The 16,568-nt window shown below is 36.2% G+C and overlaps 1 protein-coding gene across 3 annotated transcripts in view; it reads right to left on the bottom strand.

The window, feature by feature from the left end:
- The window catches only part of PIK3C2G (phosphatidylinositol-4-phosphate 3-kinase, catalytic subunit type 2 gamma), a 415,055-nt gene that overhangs the window by 42,306 nt on the left and 356,181 nt on the right, over window positions 1-16,568 (bottom strand). For all 3 annotated transcript variants that reach the window (XM_011975453.1, XM_011975454.1, XM_011975455.1), the window contains one exon: window positions 5,770-5,864. In XM_011975453.1, coding sequence (XP_011830843.1) covers window positions 5,770-5,864 — 95 coding nt within the window. The remainder of the gene's footprint in view (window positions 1-5,769; window positions 5,865-16,568) is intronic.

The raw sequence follows: 16,568 nt of genomic DNA, 5'->3' as shown, positions 1-16,568 counted from the left end.
TGATGGTGCAACAATTTATAGAAATAAGTAATTCAGAATGAAAGATGGTTTCATTGGTAAGCAGAGGACCATATTGTATAACTGTTTGGTTTAAAGAGATGGCAAGATATTGGGCAGTTGGAAATATGTAAATGAAGGTCAGAGAAAGATCGAATGTAGAGATATAAATTTAGTAGTAATTCATATTACCTTTGAAGTTTCAAGACTGGATAAAATTTCTTAGGAAATTAGTTTCAAAAGTTAAAACCCTGAATACTGGAAAATCTTCACATTTAAGAGCAAGGGTAAAGCCAACATTTATTAAACCTCTACACATCCATCTATCTTAAATTTACAAGAGCCAAGGAAGCCTCAGAAACAGTGCTGTCCAGATGGTTTAGAGAATGTGCAGACACGGTTTGCTTGGTGCCAATGTCCAGCGAAGTTTCATGAAAGAGCTGGTAACCAAATGTTCAAAAAGGAAGGGCTGGTTAAAGGTGTTTGTTGGCTATTAGAAAGAGGTCAGTGATAACAGGTTTTAGAACAATTAATGGTTTATTTCATTAAAAAAATAGGTAATCTTTGAGGGTCAATGTTTCTTTGGCAAAAAAAGTCATGAAACACAACAGACTATCCAGATCTGGACAGGTACTCTTCACTATCCTTTGCTTTGTATCTTATTCTTTGAAATGGTAGATCAATGTGAAAATGGGCCAACTGTGGAAGAACAATTTTTATTCATGGATGAAGGAAAATGCATTTGATAAGATAATTGTCATTCGGAAATCATCCTTAATATTAAGAACTGACATTTATTTGGATTGAAGTGCATCTAGGTTGAAACAAAGACAAATTTCCTTTAAGTATCGAGATTTTAAAAACAACAAAAAATTAAGACTATCAGGGGACCCAGCCAAGCTAATTTTAGAAGGATATGCAGAACATTGATGTTTTTATATGTCAAACATTGCCATAGTCTGTGCTTTATTTTCACAACCCTCAACTGTTATCCTTACCAAGTCTAAGTGTTGTCTCTGTTCTACTTCAAAGGCACCACAATTCACTTGGTGCCAAGTACCGAGCTCACCACATTGTGTGTAGAGTGCCATTTGGGACATTAGGCTACTAGCCACTTGTGTTATTTTTTCAAAGAGGTCCATGAACCATTTGCACCAGAGAGCCTTCTGGAATGCTCATATTCTGCAGCAGGAGAGACGAAAACAAGTCTAGAAATGAAAGAGACGGTAGAGGAAGCCGTGGGACCAAGAGATGCCTGTATTGCGCACATGCAGATAGCCCAATCTATACTTACAGAATCAAAATTACTAGGAGTGGCACCCAGAAAAATGTATTTTAAAAACAAGAAACTCCAGGTTACACTCAGACACATTAAAAATGTAAAAGAAGAGTTTAAATAAAAAATTAAAAGTAATACCGTTTTAGTGTGTGTGTGGGTTCTTGTGTTTGACTCTACTTCTGTCTCTCTCGTGTTAATTTTCATATCGAAACTACTTTTCCCATCTTGTGTTTTATGAAAGGATTGAATGGTACCACATTTGAGTTGTCTTCTATCATTCCTGACATTTCTTGCTCCTTGTTTTAAGAGCCTGAGAACGTGTGGGTAGATTCAATATCAGAAGAGAGTTTCATCCTATTGGCTATGTTTAGCACCTTCTGGAATGTGAATATTCTGGAGCAGAGAGAAGAGAGCAGCCTAGAAACTACACAGACTAGAAAAAAATCCATGAAGTCAGCAGAAAATGCATGGAGAGACATTGTAGAAGTCAATGGAAGACAGCATTTTAAGGACGGATACATGGAAAAGTGCTAGAGGGGGTTTTAAAAAATATTTCAAATCTAACTGATTTTTATGTTTCTTTGTCATAGTGTTTTAAAAAACCGTGGCCACGCTTTTTGTTTGTTTGTTTGTTTGCTTTTTGAGACTGAGTCTTGCTCTGTCGCCCAGGCTGGAGTGCAGTGGTACGATCTCAGCTCACTGTAAGTTCTGCCTCCTGGATTCACGCCATTCTCCTGCCTCAGCCTCCCCAGCGGCTGGGACTACAGGCACATGCCACCACGCCCAGCTACTTTTTTGTATTTTTAGTAGAGACAAGGTTTCACAGTGGTAGCCAGGATGGTCTCAATCTCCTGACCTCGTGATCTACCTGCCTTGGCCTCCCAAAGTGCTGAGATTACAGGTGTGAGCCACCGCGCCCGGCCATGGACAAGCTTTTAAATACTTACACTACTTCATCAGTCTCTGTTTGCTAGAGTGAATCATATTGTGATGCTTTGAAAGGGAAAGAATTTTAGCAATTTTATTTTAGCTTGGGATCTCACAGGAGGAAAGTAACTCTTAGAGCAAAGCTTCGTAGATTTAATAAAAGATAAACAATACTTTTCATCAAACTTAATATTAAACATAACAGAACTCTAGGCATAATAATTCATTTTAACATTAATATAAAATCAAGCCCAATTTTAGTCTATTATTTTGGTATGTGAACATACTAAAGGATTGACAAATAAATAACAATTAGCTAAAACTTGAAATTAGCAAATAAAATATGTTGAGAATTTATAGATGGATTTTTTATGTCATTTATAGTAGACAGTTGTTTTAAGCAGAAGAAACAAAATAATCATTTAAAGGAAGCTGTGGAAAATGCAATGCATAACTTTGCTGTGATGATTTTTGGAAGATGAAAACATCCTAATTCTTAGTTGTTCACATGAGAAGTAAGTTGATATTCTTTTATTTAACCAAGGCTTTACTGACACCTACTATATACTTGGCCCTATTCTATACACCTTGGGTTACAGCAGTGGCACAGGGGAGGAAAGAAAATAAAGTAGAAAAGAAAGATTGAAAGTGGCAACAAAGGGGAGCAGTGTTGCAGTTTTGCATTTGGGAATCAGATAGGACTTTACTGAAAAGGTGTCAGTAAAATACAGGCATTCAGGACATGTGAGATTGAGCCATGGAGAATATTGATCCATGAACTTGCGAAGAGCATTCTAGGTAAATGGAGTAGCAGATACGAAAGTCCTGGGGCAGCAACAAGCCTGCCATATTCAAGGAACAGCAAAGAAGGCACTGAGGCTGGCATGGAGTGACTGAGGGAGTCTGTGGTAGGAGATGAGGTTAAGAGGTCAAGAGAGCAGATTGATAGGGTCTCACAGGTCATTAACAAGTACCTTGACTTTGGTTATAAGTTATAGGAGACTCCTTCCCCAGAGGGATATGAAGGGAGGAATGACAGGATCTGACTTCTATTCTCAAAGGAACATTCTGGCTGCTAGATTAAAAAGAGATTATAAAGAAGGACAGAAGCAGGGACAACTGTTAAGAAACTGCAGCAGTAATTCAAGTAAGAGATGCTGGTGACTTGAACCAAAAATGGAAGCAGTGGAGGAGAAAGTTGGTGTGTTCTGGATTTATTTTGAAAGCAGAGTAACAGAATTTGCTGGTAAAATGGATGTAGTTTGTGGGGAAGGAGAGGAGTCAAAACGACTCTAAGGTTTTAACCTGAGTAACTAGAGAATGAAGGTGCTATTTACTGAGATGAAAAAGATGGCAAATGATGTAGGTTTAGAGGGGAAGTCATGAGAAGTTTGGTGCATATTGAGTCTGAGACGCCTATTATATTTATACTAGGGTTGTTGATAGTCAGTTGTAAATACAACTCTGGATTTCAGATGAGAGTTCCAAGCTGGAATTGTAGATTTGGAAAAGAAAAACAAGTAAGTAATGTTTAAAGTCATGAGGCTAGAGGTAGAAAAAGAGGAGAGGTCTAGGATTAAATTTTAGGGCACTAAAATAAAACCTTTCAATGTTAAGAGCTTAGAGAGAAGAGAGGAACTAGTAAGTAAACTGAGAAGGCAGACTGAAGCAAGTATTACTACATCATTAATAGCTCTTTTTGAGAGCATTGGTAATGTAGAGGTTCTCATGGCCCTAAGTGTTTTTTCACTATTTTTAGGGTCATTTGGTCATTTTCTATTTACCTATAACTTGATCTCAATTTTAAACTCTCAATCTTAAACTCTTGCTCTTTCCCATTCACTCCTCCTATCCCTGCTTCATGCTTGCATCACATTTATTTTGAAGATCTTCATTGGTACTATAATTTCATCTGAGTGTAAAATGCATTTTTGAAAACTGTCAAAAGTAATTTGGTGATTCATCTGGTGAATGAAATGGGTGACCAGGTTGGTTAATATCACTTTTGATAAAAAATCAGGAGTGTCCATTGAGTAATATCACCAAGTTTACTGTTTGGTTTACATGCCCAGTCTAAAAGCAATTTCATCAGGCATGCTCTAAAATGTTTTGAGCAATGATAACATTACTGGAATAAATATATCATTTCTAAGAGGACTGTGGTCAAGGCTTATTTTCATATATGAAATACATATATAAGTTTTGTTAATTTGATTAACAATATTTCTTAACATTCTATTGTTTTATCATTTATGTTTATATAGTTGCTTAAAATTCATCAACATGCATGTAGCCATAAACAATGTCGAACTGAATCTTCATTTTGCAATGTAAGGGTTTCTCAAAAAACTGCTATTCTTATTTAAGGTGATTATCTAGTGAAAAACAATGGAAAATAATTGTTTTAATTAGTAAAAGATTTGCAAGAAAATTTTAAAATATTTGTCCAGATACTACAAAAATTGCTGATAGTGAGCACCAGAGGTTTACAAACACGCCTTCTTGGGTGTCTGAATAATAATGAATTTGTAATGAATGTATTCTTTTCAAATTATGCCAATTATTTGTTCACCAAACAAATATTTATTGTTTTAATATGTTATGGACTCGTGTCATATGGAGAAGAGTTTGAGCTTTTAGATCCTTCCAAAGGAGGATTTATGTGCACAAAGAAGAGAGCAAAAATTGTGTTACTGACTTTCTCCACATCTGACATAGTCTCCTGGGAAATTTTTACCATGTGGAGAACCCGTTTTGTCTAGGTTCAAGGGAGATTAAAATAGTTGGTGAGGTTTAGTGTTTTCCTTCTATGTTTGCTATACCCCAACTCAGGTCATTAGTCACTTGCCCTGTGACACAGAAAGCTTCTCTTTCTTAATGATGTGATCCAGTTACCATCAATGCCTCTGACTTGCGCCAACCTTAAGTGGCATGTAATAGAGAGTGGAATTTTTAGTTTTCTTTGGAGGCTAACTACAGATTTTGTTCTAGGTTCTGGGATGGGGACACGGAAACAAAGATGGGGTTTCCGTTCTCAAAACACTATTATTTTTTAAGGAGAAGGAAACACGCATAAGGAATTACATCACAATATGATAACTGTATGATGCTATAAAGTCAGTGTACAATGGGAGTTTGGGAGAGAACCCTAAGAGTTCTTGGTTTCAGGGAAGGTACTGGAGTGATGCAAAGAGACGGAGTGAATTCTCCACCAAGTTGGGCATGTTGAGATAGTTGGAAATTATTGGGACCCAGCCTTTTTTCTTTTATCCTTCGATCCTCCAGCTAATCCGGTTATTTCAGAGCCTTTTCCCTAGTTTTTTCCTGACATTTTGAATGAATTTTAATGTTCATTCTAGGACTTTCCTTGTGAAGTATTTTAGAGTCTTTACCCCAAGGATCACAGTCATCCCGAGGCAAAAATACTGTAATTGGCTCATTGTTCCTTACTTAAACTTGGCCGAGATACCCATTCCTCTAACTAACGTTGACACTAATTGCCCAAAGGAGATAAGTGATTTCTGAATGTAGGCTTACATGTTTCTTATTATACATAATAAACTTACAATGTTTTTCATGTGTTTCACCAGTATGGTCAGCTTCACATCCTCGTAGGATATGACTAATTGCACCTTAGGCTTCTTGTCTGGAAACTTCTCACCTGATAAAAGAGTAGAATTTCAGTGAGTTCAGTTGGAAAAGGCTCAGCACAGGAGCAATCAAACATTTAAAAACTAAAACAGGACTAATAAATAATAAGTAGAATAAGCATTCTTCAGATAATGTTGAAGAATCTTAATGCTTTTCAGGAGGTGGAGTTGATTAGATAGAGATGGGATTTGTGTCTAACCTTTAACTCTTCCCCTAATATTTCATATTTTGCTTTGATTGATACCATTATTTTCTCAACAACTTAAGCTTAAAACCTCAGTGTCATTTTGGCTCCAGTTTTCTCCTTAGCATTCATTATAACGAGCTTGAAGTATTAGAGGTCACAGAGATTAAAAGTGTGGCCTTTAGAAATCAGTGAACCTGAGGTTCAAGGCCCAGCACTACTATTCATGACTTTGTCATCATGACTAAATTAATCAATTTTATATAAAATGGAAATAATAGTTACTTTTTGAGATGGGTGGTTGAGACGATTAACTGATAAAATTCAAAAGTTGTGACATAGTAAGTGGTTAATTTGTACTAATCTCTTTTTTCTCATCCCATAGCACCTAATTCAAACTCATATAAACGTTTTGCCTAAACTACTAGGACATTCTCTCACTCCTCCCACTCCCTGCACAGAATTCAAATCTATTTGTATACCATTACCAATGTAAGTTTCAGACAATAACTTTTATAAAATTATTTTGATCAAAATGCCTTTCATAGATTTCCATTGCTTATAAAAAAGGTCTAAATTTGTCAGCCTTGTATTGTAACTTCTTATTACTGTTTTATTTCCCACTTTTATTCTATACTTTCATTCATATGTTTAGTTCTACAAGCAGGCTCTACTATTTCTTTCTAGTAGTTTCTCATATTATTCCTTGCAATTAAAATGATCTTGTTAACCATTTTCGTCTATTGAACTTCTAACTTTCTTCAAAGCTTAATTAAAATGCAAAACAGTTTGTGTGGTCATCTCTCCCTGAACTCTCCTAGCACAGCCATTATCATGGGATATTTACATTGTAATTATTTTATATGTCTCAATTTGTTTAGGGGATTACAATCTATCTCAGGGCTTACTTTTTACCCCTATATCCCCAAGGGGCATAAGCCAATGCTTACTCCATAATGTGCACATTAAACATTTATTTAATAACAACAGTAACCTTAATTTTTCTTTTGAGTTGTATCACAACATCATTAAAATGAGAATTTTAGTTTTTTTAATTAAAAATTTATTGTTTACTGCCCAAGGATTAAACATAATTTATAGTTTTACTAATATTTCCCTTATAATCTCTGGTTGTATGTTATCTGGGGGAATTTAGAGATCAATTTATTAATAACAAAGAATTTGTCAATGGTCATCAGATAGTTAATCCTAACTTTCTAATCTTCTCTAATATTTGAAAATTATACCCGAGCAGTGTAGTTATACCTGATCAGTATAATTTTCAAATATATAACTTTTCAAAGCTTTCTACGTTTATTTGAGTAATTTATACATTATATGAGGTGATATTAATTTTATTGTTAATAATACGGATTTCTGACATTGAAAAGGATGTTTTTTTACCATTGAAATGGTAATATAATAAGAAATCACTTGTAATATCTTGATTACAATAACTGGGAGATGTGAGTTAGGGATAGTATGAGTTAATTCTGAGTAAGACTGAAGTAAATTGCATTTCATAATAAAAAGATGTTTGGTATAAAGGTGTTAAAAATGCTGATGACGTTTTGAAGCACAATGAACACTACATTTGAATTACAGAGTAGAAGAATTGTTAAGTAGACATCCAATGTATTTAACCAGAGAAGTTTTAATTCGAAGGGAGAAAATTAGCATAAATTTGTGATTAACTGCCTAAATAGTACAAGTACAATTGCCACTTGAACCGACTGAAGATGATATTTCCCCCTCGACCTTTTGTGCAAGATTAGTAACTAAAGTATCCATCAAAACATGCCAGAGCTCAGAACCCAGTGAAAATTCACACCACTAGGAATTGACACTCAGTAGTCAATGTCTTAGTAGGAGTAGAGACGCTTAATATTTCTGTAGCTTTGACTGTGTGCCAGGCTAAGAGCTTTATGTACAGTAACCCATTCAATCATCATAGCAAATCTATGAAATTTGTATTATCTCCATTTTACACATGAGGAAACTCAGGCACTTGATCCAAAGTCATAGAGACAATAAATGGTACAGGTTTAAGTGATCTCCAAAGTCTGTGTTTATAAGTGCCTGGTTTATAAGCCAGGCGACAACATAAGAAAAACAGCTTAAATGAACTCAAGAGGGACATTTGTGAATAGCTTAATATGTTCAAGAAGACGCTAGGATACGTTGGTCTTCTACTTCAAGTTAGTCTGAAGGATTCAACTATGCTTAGATTAACCATTTATAGTAACCCCAAGAACTGTTAAAATATTTTTGATTTTAAGGATGATTGTGTTGAGATGCTTGATGCATGGTACTACAGCAGCTAATACATTGCTTATTATGCAAAATACGTCCATTGGCATTAGAAAATGGTATCTCAAGTTTTCACTTTTTTCAGATGATATATTCATATGAAAAAAATTTTAAGTACACATAAAAAGTCTTCCTAACATCTATCCACCCAGTTCTCCCATCATTATTTTATTAGTTTCCAATATATCTCTCCAGAGGGATACATTTTTGGGGGGAGTTGCTTCATATTTGCAAATATAGATAAGTACTTCTATTTCACTCTTTTTAATAAGCATGGTGTATTCATCATTCTCCACATATATCTTGGAGATATTTTCATATCAGTAATACATATCTTTATTTTTTAAAATATAGGTTCTTAGTATTCCATTATATGAAAATACTATAACCAGTTGCTAATTCATGGGCAGGTGGATTGTTTCCAATGTTTTGCAGCTATTAAAAATCATGTTGCATGAATCATTTTGTACCTGCATCATTCTGTACAATGATGCAGGTACATCATTGTACCTTACTTAAACTTGGCCAAGATACCCATATCAGATGACACCTATAGTCATCTGATCTTCCATAGAGCCAAAAAAACAAGCAAGGGGGAAAGGACTTCCTGTTCAATAAATGGTTGTTATAAACACAAATATCACAAGATAAACTTCCAATATCAGGATTGCAGGTCGAAGAGTATTAGCATTTGTAATTTTGATGAATATTGCCAATTGCCTTCCATGGAGGTTCTAACAATTTGCATTATTACCAGCAGCGTATGAGTGCCTGCTGATTTATAACCAAGCTTGTTAATTAAATTTTTGGAGTTTTGCCAATCTGATTAGAAAAAAATGGTGTCAGTGTAATTTAAATTTGCATTTATCTGAGTGAGGTTGAGTATCTTTTCACATCGTTAAGAGTCACTTGCATTTTCTTTTTTGTGGGTTATCTTTTTATACTATTTACTCAATTTCTTATTTGGTTGTATATCTTTTTCTTATCATATTCTACATGATAGTTAGGTGTTAGATAACAAATCCCTCGTCTGTAATGAATTGCAAAAATTTCACCCATTTTGTCATTTACCTTTTTATTTTTTTGAGTTTGCTATGGTGCTTTATGGCATGCAGGGTTGTTATGGCTTCTGGATTTTGGAGTCACAGCTATAGTAATTCATTTCAAGATTATAAAGGAGGTTTTCTCTTTTCATCGTCACATGTGTGATTTCATTACTTATATTTAAAATACTTCCTCCATTTGTTACTTATCCTGGCATATGGTATGAAGTATAGTATCCCAACACCAGTTTTTGAATTTTCCCTTACAGTTTTGGTCGCATACTAAACTCCTGACTGTATTTGGCCATACAGATATTTTTGAAAATCCTATTACATTGTATTTATTCATCTATTTATGCACTGACACAGCACTGTTTTAATTATTGAGGTTTTATAATATGTTTTGATACCTAGTGGGCCTTGTCTTCACTCATTGCTCTGTTTTTACTAAGCTTTTCTATTTTTTCTTTCTTTTCTTTGTTTATGAGCTGTAGAATTAGGCTATCTACTTGGAAGAAAACCTGCTAATATTTTTTAAAAATTTTATTACATTTCAAAATTAATTGGAAATATATGTCTTTACGATGTTGAATTTTCCTACCTAAGAGGATAATATGTCTATCATAAATAAGAGAATTCAACAAAAGTATCAAATACAAAATTGATATATAGATATCAATTATATGTTACATATAGATATAAATTTACTATATAAAATGTGCATTTTATATATGTATATAACAACCATTTATTGAACAGGAAGTCCTTTCCCCCTTGCTTGTTTTTTTTGGCTCTATCAAAGGTCAGATGACTATAGGTGTGCAGCTTTATTTCCCTAGTTTACATTCCCACTAGCAGTGTAGAAGTGTTCCCTGATTGCCACACCCATGCCAACATCTACTGGTTTTTGATCTTTTTATTATGGCCATTCTTGCTGGAGTAAGGTGGTATTGCGTTCTGGTTTTGATTTGCATTTTCCTGATCATTAGTGACAGTGAGCATTTTTTCATATGTTTGTTGGCCATTTGTATATATCTTCTTTTGAGAATTGTCTATTTATGACCTTAGCCTACTTTTTGATAGGATTGTTTGTTTTTTTCTTACTAATTTGTTTGAGTTCATTGTAGATTTTGGATATTAGTCCTCTGTCAGATGTATAGACTGTGAAGATTTTCTCTCATTCTGTGGGTTGTCTGTTTACTCTGCTGACTGTTCCTTTTACTATACAAAGATGCTTTAGTTTAATTAGGTCCCAGCTAATTAAATTTGTTTTTATTACATTTGCTTTGGGTTCTAGGCCATGAAATTGTTGCCTAAGCCAATGTCTAGAAGGGTTTTTCCAATGTTATCTTCTAGAATTTTTATTTAGTTTCAGGTCTTAAGTTTAAGTCCTTAATCCATCTTGAGTTGATTTTTGCATAAGGTGAGAGATGAGGATCCAGTTTCAATCTCCTACATGTGGTTAGCCAATTATGCCAGCACCATTTGTTGAAAGGATGTTCTTTCCCACTTTATGTTTTTGTTTGCTTTGTCGAAGATCGTTGGCTGTAAGTATTTGGGTTTATTTTCAGGTTCTCTGTTTTGTTCCATTGGTCTATATGCCTATTTTTATACCAGTACCATGCTGTTTGGGTGACTATGGCTTTATAGTATAGTTTGAAATCAGGTAGTGTGATGCCTCCAGATTTGTTCTTTTTGCCTAGTCTTGCTTTGGCTATGCAGGCTCTTTTTTGGTTCCCTATGAATTTTAGAATTGTTTTTTTCTAATTCTGTGAGGAATGATGGTGGTATTTTGATAGGGATTGTGTTGAATTTGTAGATTGCTTTTGGCAGTATGTTCATTTTTGCAATATTGATTCTACGCATCCATGAGTATGGGATGTGTTTCCACTTGTTTGTGTCATCTATGATTTATTTCCGCAGTGCTTTGTAGTTTTCCTTGTAGAGGTCTTTCGGCTCCTTTGTTAGGTGTATTCCTAAGTACTTTATTTACTTTTATCTTTTGCAGCTATTGTAAAAGATGTTGAGTTCTTGATTTGATTCTCTGCTTGGTCACTGTTGGTGTAGATAAGAGTTATTGATTTGTGTACACTAATCTTGTTTCTGGAAACTTTGTTGAATTCTTTTATCAGTTCTAGGTGCTTTCTGGAGGAGTCTTAAGGTTTTCAAGGTAAACGATCATATCATCAGCAAAGAGGGACAGTTTGATTTCCTCTTTACTGATTTGGATGCCCTTTATTTCTTTCTCTTTTCTGATTGCTGTAGCGAGGACTTCCAGTACAATGTTGAAGAGGAGAGGTGAGAGTAGGCATCCTTTTCTTGTTCCAATTCTCAAAGGAAATGCTTTTAACTTTTCCCCATTCAGTATTAGGTTGGCTGTGAGTTTGTTGTAGATGGATTTTGTTACATTATGTCCCTTAATGCTGATTTTGCTGAGGGTTTTTTTTCTTTTCTTTTCTTTTTCTTTTTTTTTTTTTTGAGACAGAATCTCACTCTTTTGCCCAGGCTGGAGTGCAGTGGTGCAATCTTGGCTCACTGCAAGCTCCGCTTCCTGGGTTCACGCCATTCTGCTGCCTCAGCTTCCCAAGTAGCTGGGACTACAGACACCCACCATCACACCCAGCTAATTTTTTTGTAGTTTTAATAGAGATAGGGTTTCACCATGTTAGCCAGCATGGTCTCAATCTCCTGACCTCATGATCCATCCGCCTTGGCCTCCCAAAGTGCTGGAATTATAGGCGTGAGCCACCGCGCCTGGCCTGTTGAGGGTTTTAAACATAAAGCCATACTGGATTTTGTTGAATACTTTTTCTGCATCCGTTGGAATGGTAATGTGATTTTTGTATTTAATTCTGTTTATGTGGTGTACCACATTTATTGACTTGCATATGTTAAACCATCCCTGCATCCCTGGTATGAAACCCACTTGATCATGGTGGATTATCTTTTTGATATGTTGTTGGATTTGGTTAGGTAGTATTTAGTTAAGGATTTTAGCATTTACATTCATCAAGGATATTGGTCTGTAGTTTCCTTTTTTGGTTATGTCCTTTCCTGGCTTTGGTATTAGCATAATGCTGGCTTCATATAATGAATTAGGGAGGGGTCTTTCTTTCTCTGTCTTGTGGAATAGTGTCAAAAGGATTGGTACCAATTCTTCTTTGAATGTCTGGTAGAATTCTGCTGTGAATCCATCTGGTCCTGGACGTTTTTGTCACTAATTTATTAACTACAATTTTAATCTCACTCCTTATTATTGTTCTTTTCAGGGTATCTAATTATTCCTGATTTAAGCTACAAAGGTTGTATTTTTCCAGGAATTTATCCATGTCTTCTAGGTTTTCTAGTTTATGTGTGTAAAGGTGTTAATAGTACCCTTGAATGATCTTTTTTTCAGTAGTGTCTATTGTAATATCTCCTGTTTCATTTCTCTGTGAAGTTATTTGGATTTTCTTTATTTTCTTGGTTAATCTTGCTAATGGTCCATCAATTTTACTTATATTTCCAAAGAACCAGCTTTTTGTTTCATTCATCTTTTGTATTTTTTTTTGGTTTCAATTTCATTTAATTCTGCTCCGATCTTGGTTATTTCCTCTCTTCTGCTGGGTTTGGGTTTGGTTTGTTCTTGTTTCTCTAGTTCCTTGACGTGTGACCTTAGATTGTCTGTGTGCTCTTTCAGACTTTTTGATGTAGGCGGGCTGTGAACTTTCCTCTTAGCACAGCCTTAACTGTATCCCAGAGGTTTTGATAGGTTGTGTCATTATTGTCATTCAATTCAAAGAATTTTTTAATTTCCATCTTGGTTTCGTTTTTGAATCAATACTCATTCAGGAGCAGGTTATTTAATTTCCATGTATTTGCGTGGTTTTGAAGATTCCTTTTGCAGTTGATTTTCAGTTTTACTCCATTATAGTTTGAGAGAGTGTTTGATATAATTTCAATTTTCTTAAATTTATTGAGGCTTATTTTATGGACTATCATATGGTCTGTCTTGGAGAGAGTTCCATGCACTGTTGAATGGAATGTGTATTCTGTGGTTGCTAGATGAAATGTTCCAGATATATCTGTTAAGTCCATTTGCTCCAAGGTATAGTTAAAATTCATTGTTTCTCTGTTGACTTTCTGTCTTGATGACCTGTCTAGTGCTGTCAGTGGAGTATTGAAGTCGCCTACAATAGTAGACTTCAATTGTGTTGCTGTCTATCTCATTTCTTAGGTCTACTAGTAACTCTTTTATAACTTTGGGAGCTCCAGTGTTAGGTGCATATATGTTTAGGTTTGTGATAGTTTCCTGTTGGACAACGCCTTTTACCATTGTATACTGTCCCTCTTTGTCTCTTTTAACTGCTGTTGCTTTAAAGTGTGTTTTGTCTGATATAAGAATAGCTAACCCTGATCACTTTTGGTGTACATTTGCATGAAATGCCTTTTTCTACCTATTTATTCTAAGTTTATATGAGTGCTTATGTGTTAGGTGAGTTTCCTGAAGGCAGCAGATAGTTGGTTGGTGAGTTCTTATGCATTCTGTGGTTCTGTATCTTTGAAGTGAAGCATTTAGGCCATTTATCTTCAATGTTGGCATTGAAACATGAGCTTCTTTGCATTCATCATGCTCTTTGTTGCCTGTGTACTTTCGTTTTTTGTTTGATTGTTTGTCTTGCTTTGTTTAGCTTTTTAACTTGCATTTTTGTTTTATAGGTCCTGTGTGATGTATGCTTTAAAGATATTCTTTTTGATGTGTTTCCAGGATTTGTTTCAAGATTTGGAGCTCTTTTTAGCAGTTCTTGTAGTAGTGGTTTGGTAATGGTGAATTCTCTCAGCATTTGTTTGTCTGAAAAAGACTGTATCTTTCCTTCATAAATGATGCTTAGTTTCACTGGATATAGAACTCTTGGCTGATAATTGTTTTGTTTTAGGAGGCTGAATATAGGGCCCAAATGCTTTCTGGCTTGTAGGTTTTTTTCTGAGAAATCTGCTGTTAATCTGATAGCTTTTCCTTTATAGGTTAACTGGTGCTTCTGTCTCACAGGTCTTAAGATTCTTTCCTTTGTCTTAATTTGGATAACCTGAGGACAATGTGCTTAGGAGAAGAACTTTTTGCCAGGAATTCCCAGGTGTTCTTGGTGCTTCTTCTATTTTTGCATGTCTAGGACTCTAGCAAGGCTGGGGAAGTTTTGCTTGATTATTCCCCGAGATATGTTTTCCAAGCTTTTAGAAATGTCTTCTTTCTAAGGAACACTGATTATTCTTAGGTTTGGTCATTTAACATAATCCCAGACTTCTTGGAGGCTTTGTTCATATTTTCTTATTCTTTTTTTCTTTGTTTTTGTTAGATTAAGTTAATTCAAAGGCCTTGTCTTCAAGCTCTGAATTTCTTTCTTCTACTTGTTCAATTATATTGCTGAGAATTTCCAGAGCATTTTGCATTTCTAAAAGTGTGTCCAAATTTTCCTGAATGTTTTATTTTTTTAAGCTATCTATTTCCTTGAATATTTTTCCCTTCACTTCTTGAAACATATTTTGGATCTCCTTGCATTGGCCTTTGCCTTTCTCTGGACTTTCCCTGATTAGCTTAATAACTAACCTCTTGAATATTTTTTCAGGTAAATCAGGGATTTCTTCTTGGTTTGGATCCACTGCTGGTGAACTAGTGTGATTTTTGGTGGATGTTAATGAGCTTTGTTTTGTCATATTACCAGGGTTGGTTTTCTGGTTCCTTCTCATTTGGGTAGTCTCTGTCCGAGGGAAAGTCTAGGGCTAAAGGATGTTGTTCAGATTTTTTTGTCCCACGGGGTGTTCCTTGATGTAGCACTCTCCCCCTTTTCCTGTGGATGTAGCTTCCTGTGAGCCCAACTGTGGTGATTGTTGTCTCTCTTCTGGGTTCATCCACCCAGCGAGGCTTTGGGCTGGTATTGGGGGTTGTCTGCACAGAGTCCTTTGATTTGTACCATCTATGGGTCTCTCAGCCATGGATACCAGCATCTGTTTTGGTGAGGTGGCAGAGGGTGCAATAGAGTCTGTGGGGGTCCTCAGCTTTGGTGGTTTAATGCTCTTGTGCCGATGGCCTCCTGCCAGGAGGTGGCGCTTTCCAGAAAGCATCAGCTCTAGTAGCGTGGAGGGGGACCAGCAGTGGGCAGGGTCCTAAAACTCCCAAGATTATATGTCCTTTGTCGCCCACTACAAGGGTGGGCAGGCAGGGACCATCAGATGGGGGCGGGGCTAGGTGTGTCTGAGCTCAGACTCTCCTTGGACTGGTCTTGCTGCGACTGCTGTGGGGGGTGGGGGTGAGGTCCCAGATCACTGGAGTTGTGTGCCTAGGAGGATTATAGCTGCCTCTGCTAAGTCATGCAGGTTGCCAGGGAAGTAGGGGAAAGCCAGCAGTCACAGGCCTCACCCAGCTCCCAGGCAAACTGAAGGGCCAGTCTCACTCCCACCTGTCCGCTGCAACAGCCTCGAGTGAGGTGAGTCAGGCTTGAAAACTTGCCCAAAGTTTTCCACCTCCCTGTTGCAAAAGAAAAGGGCTTTAGTTCTTCCCCTGCCTGTGAAGTCTGCAAGCCGGATTCATACCCTCCCCTGAGTTCTGGCCAGGAGGCTTCTAGCCCCATTTAAATTGTTACAAAGTTCAGCTAGAGAATTCTTTCTCCCTGTGCAGTTTTACCCCCTCCTCTGGCCACCCCACTGATAGATCCCTGTGGTGCCAGGCAGGAATGGCTGCTTGGGGACCCAGCGAGCTCACAGGGCTTTCTGCTGCTTCCTCTACCCCTGTATTTCCCTCAGCCCGGCTCTCTAATGCCTAGTATAGTTGAAAGTCAGGTAATGTGATGCCTCTGACTTTGTTCATTTTGCTTTGCTATTTGGGCTTTTGTTGTTGTTGTTCCATATGAATTTTAGAATAGTTTTTTCAAATTCTGTAAAAAAAGACATTGGTAATTTGAATGAAAAAAAATTCCATGCCCACAGACTCGAAGTATCAATATCATTAAAATGGCCATACTGCCCAAAGTAATTTACAGATTCATCATTAACATATTATCGTTAACTATAGTCACCCTACATCCTACGTGGTATAGAACACTAGATCTTATTCCACCTATCTAGCTGTAATTTTGTATTCTTTAAAAAAAATCTCTCTCCATCTCTCCTTTACCCCCACCCTTCTCATCCTCTAGTATCCTCT

This window comes from Mandrillus leucophaeus, unplaced genomic scaffold (genome assembly GCF_000951045.1).
Source record: "Mandrillus leucophaeus isolate KB7577 unplaced genomic scaffold, Mleu.le_1.0 Scaffold156, whole genome shotgun sequence".
Taxonomy (NCBI): domain Eukaryota; kingdom Metazoa; phylum Chordata; class Mammalia; order Primates; family Cercopithecidae; genus Mandrillus; species Mandrillus leucophaeus.
This window is presented reverse-complemented; position numbering and strand designations above follow the sequence as displayed.